This window comes from Miniopterus natalensis, chromosome 9 (assembly GCF_054644295.1).
Source record: "Miniopterus natalensis isolate mMinNat1 chromosome 9, mMinNat1.hap1, whole genome shotgun sequence".
NCBI classification, from domain to species: Eukaryota; Metazoa; Chordata; class Mammalia; order Chiroptera; family Miniopteridae; genus Miniopterus; species Miniopterus natalensis.
In genome coordinates this window covers 22941463-22956875 of record NC_142089.1, presented here as the reverse complement: position 1 = coordinate 22956875, position 15413 = coordinate 22941463, and the positions used below count along the sequence as shown (strand labels likewise).

At 48.7% G+C, this 15413-nt stretch overlaps 1 protein-coding gene across 1 annotated transcript; it reads right to left on the bottom strand.

Moving 5' to 3' along the window:
• Positions 1-5102: 5102 nt before the first annotated feature.
• PPIE (peptidylprolyl isomerase E) lies at positions 5103-15067 on the bottom strand. The gene is made up of 10 exons (XM_016218866.2): positions 15019-15067; positions 13917-14015; positions 12586-12629; positions 12091-12117; positions 10840-10921; positions 10236-10333; positions 7809-7932; positions 6612-6797; positions 5681-5823; positions 5103-5484 (listed from the first exon to the last, which is right to left on the bottom strand). Exons 1-10 carry the CDS (start codon positions 15047-15049, stop codon positions 5416-5418), a joined length of 903 nt encoding a protein of 300 aa, XP_016074352.1. The 5' UTR covers positions 15050-15067; the 3' UTR covers positions 5103-5415.
• Positions 15068-15413: the final 346 nt, after the last annotated feature.

Sequence of the window (15413 nt, the reverse complement as noted above, 5' to 3'; positions counted from 1 at the left end):
CATTAGAGTTAGCATGGAAGTGAAAACTGTTTTCCATCTCCTGCTAAGGATCAGTCCATTCCACCCAGAGCAATGTGTCTGTGACACTGGGCAGCCTGTGGCCAGGTATGGGGCCAGGGCAGGGGCTTGTCAGCACCCGCTGTGTCCATAAGTTGTCAAAAATAGGCTGGTCACCAAAGTCTGTATCACCCTCTGTGTCCAGGAGCCTCATCCTGTTTCTTGGGGCCTGTGAGCCAAAGAAAAGGCCCCTGTCCCAGGGGAGTGACAGGCAGTAATTAGGATGAGCTGGGTGGGGAGGTTCCCGGAAACCACTGTTCTTGGAGCAGCTGAGGCAGTTGGAGTGTTTATTTGATTTCTGACTTGCTAAACCTGTAATTTACCTGCTGGAGCAGACAGAGTCCAGCTGCCCAAACCCTGAAATACTGTGTCATTAATAGCAGATCCTGGGACCACCCCAACCCACAGGCACAGCCCAGAGAGGCAGAATAACCCATGTGCCCAAGGACGCATCCCTAAGGACAGGCTCCGGGAGAGCAGGTCTGGAGCAGGGGTGGAGGCTGGGCCATCCTGCGGGACAGCAGCCTCCACACCTGGACCTGGGGGGGACTCTGGGAGCGAGTACAGGGACCCAGACTGTCTTGAAGGTAGTGAGTTCCCCATCAGTGTGGGGATCTAAGCTTTGGCCCAGATGTTAGGAGACCTGACTTATAAGGTGGCTTCCTCCTCTGGGCCCCATTTCCCACCTTTAACATGAAGGCAGGGACTTTCTGATCTCCAGAGGGCCTCAGTCAGGGTATCTGTGTCTGAGCACTGAGCCCAGATGCAGCCTCATAACCTGAACTTGGAGCTCTGGTGGCCATCACAAATCCAAGTCATGAACCAGGTGGCCGTCACGAATTGGCACATAATATGGAACCTATTTGCCACTCTAGTACTTATGTGACAGTTCTCTCTTCCCGACATCAAGGATTGTCTTTTAGGTAACTGTAAAATTGTTAATTTGCCAATTATTTTGACAACTAATTTTTTACTTCCCCTGGTATCTTTAGTGCCCAAATGGTCTGGTGTGGGTTGGGGTGTACCAGAAATGTCTGTCAAATTACCCAAAGGTTTGTAGATATGGAGTACACCTTCCCTAGCAAGCTGTGCACAGCAGGAATGACTAGGAGTAGCAATCCTCCTTTTTTGTGTAGAACAATTGAAAAGTAGTAAGCCACTGCTTACCTACTTGACTGTCAGACTTCCAGCAACTTCTGAGATCTAGTCACCAAATGAAATCAAATAGAAAAAGCCCTGAGCAGTGAAATAATTGTGGACACAAAGCCCATGCATTTTATTCCATGAATTACCTACTTGCTGAGCCAAGCATGGCAGCTACAGTGGGTGGCCCTGGCTGGCACGTGCGGAGCACAGATGTCACTATTTCCCTTCCTCTTGCTCAGGGCATGGCTTATCTGGTCCCGCCAGACCAGAGGGATAAATAAGGGTGGTCAGTACAGACCCACTGACAGCAATGAGGAATCAATGACAGTTGGCAGGAAGGGAGGACCCATGGAAACACGGGCTAAGGAGAAGTGCACGGCAGCCGTGGTATTTGCAGTGCAGTCCTGGCCTTGAGACCAAGTGGACAGAATGTCAGTGTTCACTGTCTTCTAACTAAGGTAGGGAAGTCACATGTTCTGGAAAAATCCCTAAGAATCAGGAAAGAGGCAGCATAGCAAGAGTACAGCTTTTGGGAGCCAAATAGATTTGAATCCTGATTCTTAGTACAGCAGGATATTGGCTTTTTCCTTCCAGGCTGTTATAAGGATGGGATATGTACATAAACATTTAGGGCAATGTCTGGATTATAAATGCTTAACAACTGGTACCTGCTGATATTATTACAAATGAATTTGCTAATTTTGAGCCCTTTCCGTGCTTGTCTGCTAAACCTCCTCCCAGAATGTGTTTGGTGATGGGTGATGGTGTATTTACTTCAGAGATGGGCTTTGCCATAAAGTATCTACATACTGCCATCCCTTGAGGGCAGGACTTGAATTCTCACCTGCTTGGAAGGCCTGAGGCAAGTGCCCAGTTTTGCTGGCAACGGCCAGGGCTGTGAAAATGGGGATCCCACTATCCTGTAGGGGGCGCTCAGTACCAACCAAGTGCCTCTGAGCAATTGGCAGGGGTTGGTCCATCCCAGGTTTTCCTACTTATGCAAAGGCCTTGTGCAAGCACTTGACCCTTTTTTAAAAATGTGTTTTTCATTTACTACAAAGCTAATGCAGTTTTGGAGGTAAGTTTAAATTAAAAAAATACAATTCAAATCACCGTAGTCCTACGATTCAGATAAACACTATTAATATTTTGTGAATTTATTTTGTTCTCTCCCCCTTTGGATATACATATAAATATAGATGTTTACATATTATAGATAGGTATTTTTTAAAAATTTGTATTTTTACAAAGTACTGTATTAAAGTACTTTGAGATATGCTTTTCCCACTTTCTTATATGGTGAAAATTTCCATTAATAAATATTTTTTAAAAACATGGCTTCCTAGTTTTCTGTCCCCTGAATTCTACAAGACTGTTTTCACCACTTGAAAAGTAGGCCTCGCAATCCCTCCCCCAGCTGGGGTGACTGACAAATGTGTTGAGCCAGCAGCTTCTGGAGGCAGATATGCTGTCAGGGAGGACACTCCAGCAGTCAGGACTGGTCCTGGGACCGCAGTCGGCGTCTCTTGGTGCAGCTGTCAGAAACCAGCACAAGGACAGGGCCGACCCTAAAGGAGTTGGTGAGGGGATGAATTGGCATAACTGACCCCATGTCCTCAGCCCTGGTACTGGGGCTACAGGATCGTGGACTAGGAGGCCACTTTAGATGGGTGCCAGGCAGTCCCAGGAAAGCAGTTTTGACCTTCAGGCTGCAGCAAAGGCCCCACAGCACGCTGGGGTCCACTTCCCACAGGCCAGAGTCCCCCTGAGCAACAGGGGCTGGTGCTATGCTGAGTAGCTGAAGTAGGCAGCCAGCTTTCTGCTCCTCAGGCTGAGGTCCTTGGGCCTCCCTGCCGTAGACTGAGCCTAGAGCCCAGTAAACCTCCCAGGACTTCATTATGACGCATGTGGGACAGGCCAAGTTTCTGGTTTCAGCCCTGCCACGTCCCGGGTGACCTTTGCAGTCATGTACCCTGAGCCTTGGTTTACCTCTGTAGAGGGTTCAGGTGTGGACACAGTGAGGTAACACCAGTGGACACTCTGGTAGACCCCTGGGAGGGGAGGTGGCACCTAATGACTCCAAACCTGCTGAGCTTTCCAAACTTAGGAAAATTGGTCTCAATCTCCTTATGCCTTCAGGGAAGAGCAGAAAGTGGCAGGGTCATCTTCACAGGAGTTGGTCCTCTCGGGAAGCTGGCTGTGCTAAATTTTCCATACACATCCTTTCCTGGCTCTTGTAAAAGCCCTGAAGTCACTGCCATCACCCCCACTTCACTGAAGCCTGCCCGCACCTGTGAGTGACCTGCCATGGCTGTGGCGTACACTGATGGGGCCCTCTGCTTGCAGGGTCTCTTTTGGGAGCTCAGGGGTAACCATGTGGCACATCCTAGCCACAGGGAGGCAGAAACCTGGCCAACTGCAGCAGAGGGAGCTCAGCTGAAGGCTGGGAGTCCATTTGGTACATGGGAGCCAGAGGCAGGGCCAGAATGCCATCATCCCAAGTAGGAGCTATCCTGGGTTCACAGGGCCAGGGGACAGCATGCCTCTCCTGCCTCCTGCACATCCCAAGATTAAAAAACCCAGCCCAGTGGATTCCGAACGGTGTGGCTACAGGACTCAGTCCCTGCTCAGAGCCTTCGGCAGGTGCAGGATCTTTAAAACCACCTGGCCAACCAGAATACGGAAGGGGAAAGAAGTCAGCCCACCTTGGCTCCAGGCAGTGGCTGCACACAGCAGGAACAGACTGTGAGCTCAGCATGGGGGTAGGACCATTTATCGCATTCAGGGGTCAGCAAACTTTCTGTAAACGTTCAGGTAGTAAATATTTTGGGGGCTGTGTTGCTTAATTTTAAGTGTCAACTTGGCTAGGTCATGGTATCCAGTTTTTGGTCAAACACCAGTCCAGATGTTGCTGTGAAGGTATATTTCAGATGTGATTAACATTTAAATCGGTACAGCTGAAATAAAGCAGATTACTCTCCATAATGTGGGAAGGCCTCAAGAGAGAAAAGACTGAGGTCACCAGTTTTTTCTGGGATTTACTTTATTTGGTAGAATAAACAGATTTTACCAGAAGAAATGTCTAGGAACCACACTGGTGGGCTCAGGAGAAGTCCTAGCAGCAAAGGCCTCACCCAAGGGAGGAGGTATCCTGCTTCCAGACGGCCTTTGGACTTGAACTGCAACATCAACTCTTCCCTGGGTCTCCAGCATGCTGGTCTGCCCTGCAGACTACAGACTTGACAACTCCACGATCACAGAACAATTCCTTAAAATACGTCTCTCTCTACATATACATATATACAATATCCTATTGGTTCTGTTTCTCTGGAGAACTCTAATATTGGGACCATTCAGTGTCACCAATTACTCAACAATGCCGCTGTAGTGAGAAAGTAGCCAGAGACACTAAGTAAATGAAGATGTGGCTGTGTTCCAATAAAACTTTATTCATAAAAACAGGCAGCAGGCTGGACTAGGCTGAGGTAGTATGCTGACCTCCTGTGTCCTGACACATAAGCATAGTATCTGGCATGGAAAAGGCACTCTGAGTTATAAATGTAACCTTTTTAATTCTGTAGAATAAAAGTGAACAAATAACTGAATCCCTGAGACTCGTAAGTACACTTGCTGGCTATGACTAGCCAGCTTCAGTTTAGAAGCAGAGGCAACAAATGGGAATTTTTCCACTGTCTGTGACTTTCTTTGTCCTGACAATGGTCTGACAAGAATATCTGGCTTGAAGATACATCACCTGGCATCTCAGGGAATCGTCCCAAGAAAGGAAAGGAAAGCTATGGGGAAGACACTATGCCCTACCTCTACCAGCCTATCTCAGAATCACAGCTTAGCCACAGTGCAATCTCTGACAACTCCCAGGAACTAGCTGGAGGCAGCAGTACAGCAACTAGGATTTATTTTACCATAAGAAACGTCCAGGAGCCACACTGGGGGGCCCAGGAGAGGCCCTGGCAGCAAAGGCCTAGAAAGGCCACGCACGGCCGTCCAGGATGGGGAGGGTGGCACCTGTGCCTGCTCCCGGGCCCACGGCCATGCTTGGGAAAGAGCCAGAGGAAGCCCAGGCCACTCCTGCAGAGGAGATGCTCCCAGCTGACCCCAAGAAGGGCCACAGCACAGACCCCGTTAACAAGTGCTGGATCCCCGGGGCCATCGACTCCTGGATACACAGGCGCAGTGCAGAGAAAGTGCCTCTCACACGTACTCCCCACAGTCGGAGATGATCACCTTCTCCTTTGGCTTCCCGTCCTTGCTGCCCTGGGCCTTTGTGGGAAGAGCAGAAGAAAAGAAACCAAGGAGGGAGGGTGAAGATTAAAGGGGGCTCGGAACACTCACCCTCCCATGCCCAGCCTGAGCAGAGGCAGCGCCTCCTGGAGCAGCTGGGCCCCTCTCCAGGCCACAGGGGGCTGCTCCCGCCATCCCACAGGGCTGTGCACCGAGGGCCTGGGCAGCCACCCACCTCAATCTGCCGCAAGACATCCAGGCCTTCCGTGACCTCCCCGAATACCACGTGCTTGCCGTCCAGCCAATCCGTCTTGTCACACGTTAGGAAGAACTGGGAGCCGTTGGTGTTTGGGCCCGAGTTGGCCATGGAGAGCAGGCCTGGGGGAGGGAAGGAGCAGGTCAGCTCCCTCCACCCCGGCTCCCTCACCAGGCCAACTCTGGACGGACAGACCGTGCGGATGCCTGTCTTCCACTTGATTGACAGTGAAACGGTGAGCAGGGTTGTTTCAATCATTTTATACTGATTTAACCCTTCATTCACCCAACACATAGTTACTGTCTACTCTGTAACCAGACCCGTGTTGAGCCCTGAGGACAGGGGTCCCAGCTGTGGTGGAGCTTAGTCTAGAGGACAAGAGTCACTCAAGAGAGAGCTGTGCTGTGACAGCCATGACAGAGCAAAGCTCAGGGACAGACATCTGTGCACACACTGGAAGCACAGAGGCAGTCACGCGAGGGTGTGTGTATGTGTGTGACGTATGCTGGTGCCACTGTCATGAAAGGCGCTCCGGAGGAGGGGCCATCTGAGTTTAGTCTGAGGCCCGGGTGCTCCTCACTGGGCCTCTGCACCGCGCTCCCCGGGACGCGGACTGTCCCGTTCGCCTCTCACTGCCGGAGCAGAGCCGCCGCCTGGCCCCTAACACACCAGCCTGTGAATATGTTTTAAATATTCCGTATTTATTGTGTTTTTCCTATGTGTCGGACACTGCTCCAGAACAGTGGTGAAGGGAAAGCCTGCTCCAGCCAGGCTGACCCTTTTCCTCTGTTCACTCGCCGGGTCTCCTCCAAACCCGACCCCTTGACCAGAACCGCAGTGTCACTGCATCCTGCACAGCTGTCCTGCCCTGGCCTGGGCCCCACTTGTCACACTACTCATCAGGTCCCACCTGGTCCCGTGTGCTTGAGGATAAAGTTCTCGTCATCGAACTTCTTCCCATAGATGGACTTGCCCCCGGTGCCATTGTGGTTCGTGAAGTCGCCGCCCTGGCACATGAACTGGGGGATGATGCGATGGAAGCTGCTCCCCTTGAAGCCAAAGCCCTTCTCGTGGGTGCACAGGCAACGGAAATTCTCTGGGGTGGAGAAAGGAAAAGGCGCTCAGGTTAAAATACAAACTAACAGCCCGGCCGGCCATGGCTCAGCGGCTGAGCATCAACCTATGATCCAGGAGATCAAGGTTCGATTCTCAGTCAGGGCACATGCCTGGGTTGCAGGCTTGATCCTCAGTAGGGGGCGTGCAGGAGGCAGCCAATCAATGACTCTCTCATCACTGATGCTTTTATCTCTCTTTCTCTCTCCTTTCCTCTCTCTGAAATCAATATATTAAACAAACAAACAAAACCTCCCTGTAACTAGATTCTGAAAACTATTATTTAAAAAATTTTTCATTTTAAGTTTTTGTGATCCTGGTATCTTAAAGGGCTACAGGGGAGTTTGAGGATATGCATTCTAGCTCCACTCCACACTAAACTGGTGGTAATTTTCTAAAAGAAAAATCAAACAGGATCTTAGAAGAAAATACAGGGGCAAATCTTTGTGACTTTGGATTTGGCAACTGTTTCTTAAATATGGCCCCAAAAAGCATTGATAAAAGAAAAAATATATAAATAAGACTTCATCAAAATTAAAAACTTTTATGCATCAAAGGACATTCTTAGAGTGAAAAGGCCACTCAGAACAGGAGAAAATATTTGCAAATCATATCTGATAAGGGTTTAATATCCAGAATATATAAAGAACTCCTACATCTCAACAACAAAAAACCAAACATCCCAGTTAACAAATGGGCAAAAGACTGGAATAGACATTTCCCCAAAGAAGATATACAAATGGCCAATAAAGCACATGAAAAGATGCTCAACATTAGTCATCAGAGAAATAAATCAAAACCATAATGACACACCACATCCACTGGGATAGCTATGATAAGCAAAAAATAAGTGTTGGTGAGGAGGTGATTTCAGGGTTGAATCTACTCAGCTCAGAAACAATGTCAAGGGCACCAGAACCAAGGCATCGGAGAACCCTGGGAAGGCTCACTGCTCAGCCAGCACTTCCTGCAGTCCTGCCCGGAGCCTGCTCACCTGCCGTCATGGGAACGACATCTGAGCGCAGGAGTATCTGGATGCGGCCAGCTGGCTTGTTCCCAATCTTGATGTCCATGTACACCTGAGGATTTGACCGGGCCTTTTTGGCAGTGGGCTCTCCCTAGGTGCAAAAGAAATCGCTATGTCAGAGAGAAAAGCCTCGCTCCCCGAATAGGACAGCGAGTGTTCTTCTGAATACACACCCAGAACCCAAATGCAGGGAGCAGGCTGGAGCAAGTGCCGACAGGGGAGGTCTTGGCCCCGACAGGCCTGCGGGAGGCAGAGGCTGTGGCCATAGCACCGAGCTGGACATCAGTAACAGGAGACCTCAGCGCTAATGTGAGCCCCACCCTGCAGGCACGTTCTCTTATCACACTCCCCTCAGACCCTTCGGCTTGCTCCACCCTCCCTGCAGTCACGGAGTAACACTGTTCTGGCCCAATGCAACTCTCAGCGCCTCCAAACCCAGCTCAAGCTCACCCACCTCACTCCAGTTAAATGGACCCTTTCATGTAACACCATCCCTTCCTTCTGTGCTTAGCTCTGTGTATCCAAAGGCTGGCTACAATGGAATCAAGGAGGGCAGCCCTCTGGCTTGGGCCTAAGTGCTCAGAAGACAAGGAAGGGAGTTGAGGGGGGCCTTGCCTTATCCCCAAGTGGACAAAGCTAAGCAGAGGATAAGAGACATTTAATGCATCCATCACATTTGTTCCAAAAAGAAAAGTCAAAGGTAACTTGTCTGTGGTTTAGTTTAACAAATGTACTGGGGATATTATTACTATCATTTATTACTAACAGTAGCAGTAGCATAGTAGTAGCAGCAAATACTCACATAGCACTTACCATGTACAGAATACTATTCTAAATGTTTTAGGTATATTAGCTCATTTAATCCTCATAACCACCCTGGAGGTCAGGACCACTGCTATCCCGTTTTATAGATGGGGAAACCGAGGCATAATGAAGTTTAGTAACTTGCTCACAATCACAGAGATGGTGATAAAGTTGGCATTCAAACCTAAACCACTCATACCACCCTGGCAGTCCATGCTCTTAACTGTATTACCCCACCTGACATCCTTATTAACAAGATGCATGATACAAGGCCCCTATCCTCACAGAGTTTGCTGCCTAGAAAGGGAAAGGCAATAAGCACTTGAGTAGCCTGTACAAAAGCAAAGAGAGAAATACAAAGGCCTCGTTTTACCAGAGTGTAAAGTGAGGACTGCAATGTGGAGAGGTGAGGTGGGCAGGGTCAAGACTTGGAGAGTCCCTTTGGTCTTTATCCCATGGGACAGGTGATGGGGAGCCACAGAAAAGTTCCCAGCAGGGTCAGATGATTGGTCCTGTGCTTTAAAAAGATTATTGTAGCTGTCTTTATGAAAGACTGGAGGAGAGCAAGATTCCAGCCAGAGGACTAGTTAAGGAGCTATTGTAATTACCCAAAGAGGTAATTAGAGACGAGAGGCTATTTAGGATGATGGGACAATCAGGGAGGAGGGACTCAAGGAAGACTTAAGAGAAAAACCAGCAGAATGTGATGATATAGTGTCTCTGTTTTAAAGAGGGGTCTAGATGATCTAGGGTTATTCCACTGACTGTGAGGGCCATTCATGTGCTCTGCTTTGTATCCAAATTTCTGGCTTGGGTCAATGTGTGGATGGATGGTGGCAAATTAACAAGCTTGAGAATACTGGAAGAAAAGGATTAGAGAAGGGGGAGTGCCCATTTCAGGCAGCCTGAAGCTGCCCGTGAGGCTTGCACACAATGTCCAAACCTCAACACTAGAAATAGAGACCACGAAAGTTAACAGCACAGGAGAGGATGTGAAAAATCAGCCACCATTTTGGCTGAAAGAAGTGAGTGATGCCATGAGCCAAGCAAGAAGCAACATTCACATGGGGAGGGAAAAAGCCTGAGAAGCAATGATCAGAGAGAGAGGCATGCTGAGAACCAGGAGAAAGTGCCAAGGTAGGGTTCTCTGAGGAAGCGAGAGCGTCAAAACTGTGTAGAGACCGCAGGGATGGTACCACTGCCCTGTCCTGACTCTCCTGTGTTGGGCAAGACCAGGAATACCATGAGCCTGTCATCAAAGGCTTCAGTGAAGGAGGGGGGCTATCAGGAGGGGTGAAGAGGCACACTCACCACCCTTCCTCCTGGCGGGCTCCCTCCCCGTCAGCTGCCAGTCACAAGTCAGTACCCAAACCGAGCTGAGAAGCTGGCAAGCTCATTACGCAGAGCGCAAGGACGAGAGGCTTAAAGCTTCTCTCTTTAGTTCACTCAACACCGCCTTCACCAAAGTACTAAGAATTCATTTTTCATTCTCTCTGCTTGGAGACATGTATTTTCAAATTTTCATAAAACTAAAAGAAGTCTCCTATGGAAGCGCCAGCCGCCCCTGCAGAAGCGCGCCTTCGATCTCACCTCCTGCGTTTCCGCTCTGGGAGGCTCTGACCCCTCCTCTTTGTTCTCTTCCAGAGTCTTCCCAGAGAACCTCTTCAACCAGTCATCATCTGACCAAACTGAAGGGAAAGAAGCAAATGGATGTTAAGGGACTCACGCTCTCAGCCCACTGCTCATCGGCTGCTTTGGTCAGCAAAGCGGAACATACTCTGCAGCCCTCTTGGCCTCAGGGTTCCGCTGGGGAACTCCCAAGGGCAAGGCAAGTTCCACTGGGAAGGGCAGCCCCGAAGGCCAGTTCTCAACAGGGCCACGTGAAAAAGCGATGTCAAAGGGCAAGGCGAGGTCTTGCCAGTTCTAGCCCTTGGTGGAACACCCCAGGAATGAGAAAACTGGGAAAGATCAGGGATCACGCAGAGTTTCTCTGTAATGGAAACAACTACCCTGAGAAGCTCAGACTCTTTTTATTCCCCATGAAGGTGGTGCATGCCCTTCAGCAACGTGAACCATCCTCTACTCCTATTCACCAGGAGTGGCAGTCAGCACTTACTTCCATGTAATAGGAATAAAAACGCAACTATGGCCACACTGGAGGACACGATGGGGGATCTGTGGTGGCCCCTCTCACCTGGTCTGGAAGAGCCTTCCTTAATCCTCATTGGTTTGGCCAAATTAACACGAATTGTCCGTCCAAAGAGCTCAGATTCATTCTGAAAAGATTGAAAATTCAGCTGCTTAAACTCTGTTAGGGCAAAAGAGAGTCAGGCAGTTTTTCCATTTGCTACTGATATACCTGAGACATGCTCCTGATTTGTTCTCCCTTAATCCCTGAGCCCCTAACAGCAAGCTCTGCACCCACCACAAAGCAGCCCGTGGGCTGCAGGGAGTTGCCTCCCTGGAGCCATCACACACCTCCTGTTTTTCAATGCCAGCAAAGAACTGTGCTACCAATAGTAACTCCGGGGTCAGAGATTCAGGGTAAAAATAGTTTCCAAGTACCCGAGTTCACCTGCGGAAGTCAAGATCAGCTCTGAAATGGTGAGAAACGAACTCTCTCCAAGAGCTGAGGAATATGTTCGGTGAATGGGTAAGAGAGACCAGGAATAAAGGAGAACCTTGCTATCCAAAGGCAATTGGTACTAGGAAAGGTCACTTAACATGAATCAATTTAGAGCAGTGAAGAAAATTTTCATGGTAAAAAGTAAAGGAAGAAAGGTTTGACTGGGACTTTACTGTGATGAAACTAAGAATAATGAAAATAAATTTCTTATAGTTCAAATACAGGTTTAACTATGCACGAATTTGTAGAACAAATATGTACTGGGTGCTGATTAATTTGCAGTATTTTTTCCAACAAAATTCTATCAACAGTATATGACATCTTCGCACTTTATATCTGATATTAAAAGCACAGGGATCTCAAAGAGGGTACAAATACTGAAGAGCTTCATCATTTCCCCCAAGGACCTCTCCAGGACATTAAAATCATTTGCATCAGTACCACACCATCACGATCCTTACTGAATTTCTCTTATCAATTGTTAACTGGTCTAACACTTCATGAAATCCTCCCTCTTTTGCAAAATATGCAATTTCACTGTGCAATTAATTTGAATAGTGTTCGCAATTTATTATCCTAGACGTGGGGTGGTCAGTGACAGACTGGCCAATGAGGATGATTAGTATTTATACTATTGTTAAATGGGGAAGGATGTTTGAGTAAGGAGTAATCTTATTAAAGTGATTAATTCACACAATGACAATTTAACTTCCCCATGCAACCTTGTATCTTTGGAGGTTCAGCAAACCAATATATGAACAAGGACCCCTCTGTACCACCAAAACCAACTTCGGCAAGAAGGAAGATTATTGTTCATACCATGTTGTCGATAGCTGCTGCAGCATCCTGCCAAGAAAAGACAACGTACAAATTTAGCTTCTTGTGGTATCTAAACATAGGGTAGAACCCTCCCCCCAAAAAAATCAAAACAGGAAAAAGTCACCTCTGTATTTCCTGCCTAGGTTGCGTGTATGTCTAACAAAGAGTGCTTTCTGGCTGACTTTAGAGCTGGTGGTACAGCAATTTGCCACCCAGTGGAAGGCATAAGAAATAATTGCCAGTGCTGCCAGGCAAAAACGTTCATGAGCAGGGCTGCAGGAGCAAGAGGGGCAGGACCTGGCAGGTCTGGGGTGTTAACCATAGTCTACAATTTGATTAAGTGAGGGAACTTTTTCTTCAGAGAGCACTTCGTGTCCTCTGGAAGCATCAGCATGAGACCCAGAAACCTAACCAAATGGAGAACAGTTCCCTTTGTAATAAGTAATAACACTAACATGAGCCAAAGATGAAACATAGGAAACAGAATTTTCTCACCTCTGCCAACTCAAATTCAACAAAAGCAAATCCTCGATGCTTTTCTGAAAAAAGGGAACACAAAAACAAGTAATTACCGCTTAGGGCAATGGGAAGAAACAGATGGTCACAAGGAAAGTGAAGCCCGTCACAAGCCATAGCCAGACATTAGAAATTCTACCCAACCCCTATTTCAGAAGAAGAAATCTCATTCTTTAATTCTTCCTAGTTTAAACATTTCAAGCTATATTAAACTTTATTTTTAAGTGAACATAGCTAAATAATGAACTATAGTTTTAATCTTTAAAATAAGCATTCAATTCTACCAAAGCCAAATTAAAACCTTAACCTTTGCATGTAAGACGAATAGAAAAATGAAGTCATTTAACCTATTCATTCCAAATATACATTTTGGGCATCAACTGTACATGAAGGATGAATCCTGGATAAGGATACTCATTTTTTATCCTCAGGAGAATGCTGAACTACCTAGAAAGGCCAAGCACAACAGGGTTAATTTAATCACCCAACTAACTTTAAAGAACCAATTACAGCCTTCTTGTTTTTTACAGGTAAAGATCCCAGGCCCAGAGAATTTAAAGACCTTGCTGCCCGGCCGGGCGTGGCTCAGCGGTTGAGCGTCGACCTGGGATCCAGGCGATCGGGGTTCGATTCCCGGTCAGGGCACATGCCCGGGTTGTGGGCTCGATCAATGACTCTCTCATCATTGATGTTTCTATCTCTCTCTTTCCCTCTCCTTTCCTCTCTCTGGAATCAATAAAGATATATTTAAAAAAAAAAAAAAAAAGACCTTGCTAACATCCATGCAGGGTCGATGATAGAGCTGGGCCCAAAACTCCAATCTTAAAAATGACAGCAAAGGTAAAATAGAAAACTGAACTGTAACTGTGGTATCTATGAAAGGAAAACTTGCCCAGGTGCACAGTGGCCAAGTCCCCATTGTTAGGGCCAGGCTTTCCTGCTGCCCTGTTTAATAATAGCACAGCTGCCAAGAAGGGAGCAGGTATAGTGGGGTACCCAGTAGATAGTTTGAAACAACAGGTCCATTTTGAGACCCATGTAGCTCAAAATCTATCTTCCTACTAGACTACTGAAAATTGTTTGATCTCAAATTCAATAGATGGGCCTCTGCCGAGTTATGTTACAGTTCACAACCACAAGCCCAGAGCACTGCTTCTGCATCAAGATCATTGTCATGCTGCCCTACTGAGCACCCTCCAGAACTTTCCTCCATCCCAACCATATAATACACTATGATAGGACTTAAACATTTTTTTAATAGTTCTTTTCCCAGTAGGATTCTGACCATAAGAGACACTAAAAGGATTCACCTGTTTCATAATCCAGAGGAATCTGAATATCTGTGATGTCTCCAAAAGGAATAAAAGCAGCATGAAGAACTTTGTCGTCCACCTCCTCTGCAAGGCCACCTGCAAAGAAGCCAAGGGCCTTCTGAGCCACAATCTTTTATTCTCTTGAGAAATCCCTGCAGCCAGTTAGCATCCTAGAGCTAAGAGGAGCGGTTGTTCCATCCAGTCCTTTGGGTACAGAAGCACCCCTCTCATCTGCTCCCTCACCCATACTTATGAAACATACTGGTCTCTTCGCCCTTCTCACAGACCCTCATCTAGCCCCAGAATTACTGCAATAGCTTCTTAACTGATCTCCCTCTTCTCTCCAGTGTCAACTAGAACGATCCTGAGAACGTGCAGATTTTAACCCATCTCTTCCCTGCTTATACTCCTTCAAAGGTTTCCTACTGTCCTCAGGATAAAGTCCAAACTCCGTAGCAGGCTCTTCCTAACTGGAGCCCTGCCCACCTCTTCAGCCGTCCCCCGCCCTCCCCAATTCTCTGGGTTCCCGTAAAATGACCCACTTGCTCACAAGTGTAAGGCTACTTCACACCTTTGAGCTTTTGCTCTTGCTGCTCCCTTTCAGTAAACACACATGCCCCTATTTTGGCTACCTGGCTAAACCCGGATCAGCAGCTCCAGCGTCACCGCATCCTTAAAGTTTGCTCTCACCCTCTCCATATGGAGGGATCCTTTCTCCCCGAACCCCACCAAAGCGCTCATCAAACTGTGCTGCTGAAGTTATTCTCACTTCTACCTGGCTGGTCTGAGGACCCCTTCCTTTGGGGCTGGGGCCAGGGCTGAGCCGCCGCTGCAAGTGAATGTTTGTAAAATGAATGGGCGCGAGGATCCGGAGGCGCACAGCATTTCTCTACCGGTTCCCAGGGCCCAGGAGGTGAAGGGGTCAGCGGGCTGGGAAGGAAGCCGGAAAGACCTCTACGTCTCGGGCTAACATCTGAAGCAAAGCTATACCGCATGGAGCCCGCCTAGACAGCTACTCGCCGCCCTCCGCTTCCGGGCCCACTCCCGGGCCCCCTCGATCGGGTTCGCCCAGTCCCCTCCCGGCGCCGCGCCTGCTCACCCACGTACAGCACACGCTTGGTGGTGGCCATCTTGCTCCCGCGCTCTCCCTCCGGAAGCCGGCGCCCGGCCCGCCCCTTCCCACGGCCCCGCCCCCTTCCCACGGCCCCGCCCCTCCGCCGGGCCCGCCCCGCCCTGCGTCCCTCGCGTCTCTGCGCCCGTAGACCCCGCCCACTCACGCGCCGGCTCGCGGGCCCCCAGCTGCTGGGAAGCGTGCGGCGCCGCGGGAGGTGAGTTGCGGCCCGGGCGGGAGGAGCTGCAGGGTGCGGGCGCGCCGGATCCCGGCGCTGCTGGAAACACTGCGGGGCCCAATGAGTAGGGGTCCGCAAATAATAAACTAGGGCCCGCGGGCCAACCCTGGCGGCTGTCTTTGGATATTCTGCAAGCTAGGACTGA

Coding starts and splice junctions, on each gene's coding strand:
- PPIE (XM_016218866.2), bottom strand. CDS start 15,049: ATGGCCACCACCAAGCGTGTGCTGTACGTGG. Junction 10,334..10,839: donor GGAAGGCTCTTCCAGACCAG/GTGAGAGGGGCC, acceptor CTTTCCCTTCAG/TTTGGTCAGATGATGACTGG. Junction 7,933..10,235: donor CCAGAGCGGAAACGCAGGAG/GTGAGATCGAAG, acceptor TTTTGCACCTAG/GGAGAGCCCACTGCCAAAAA.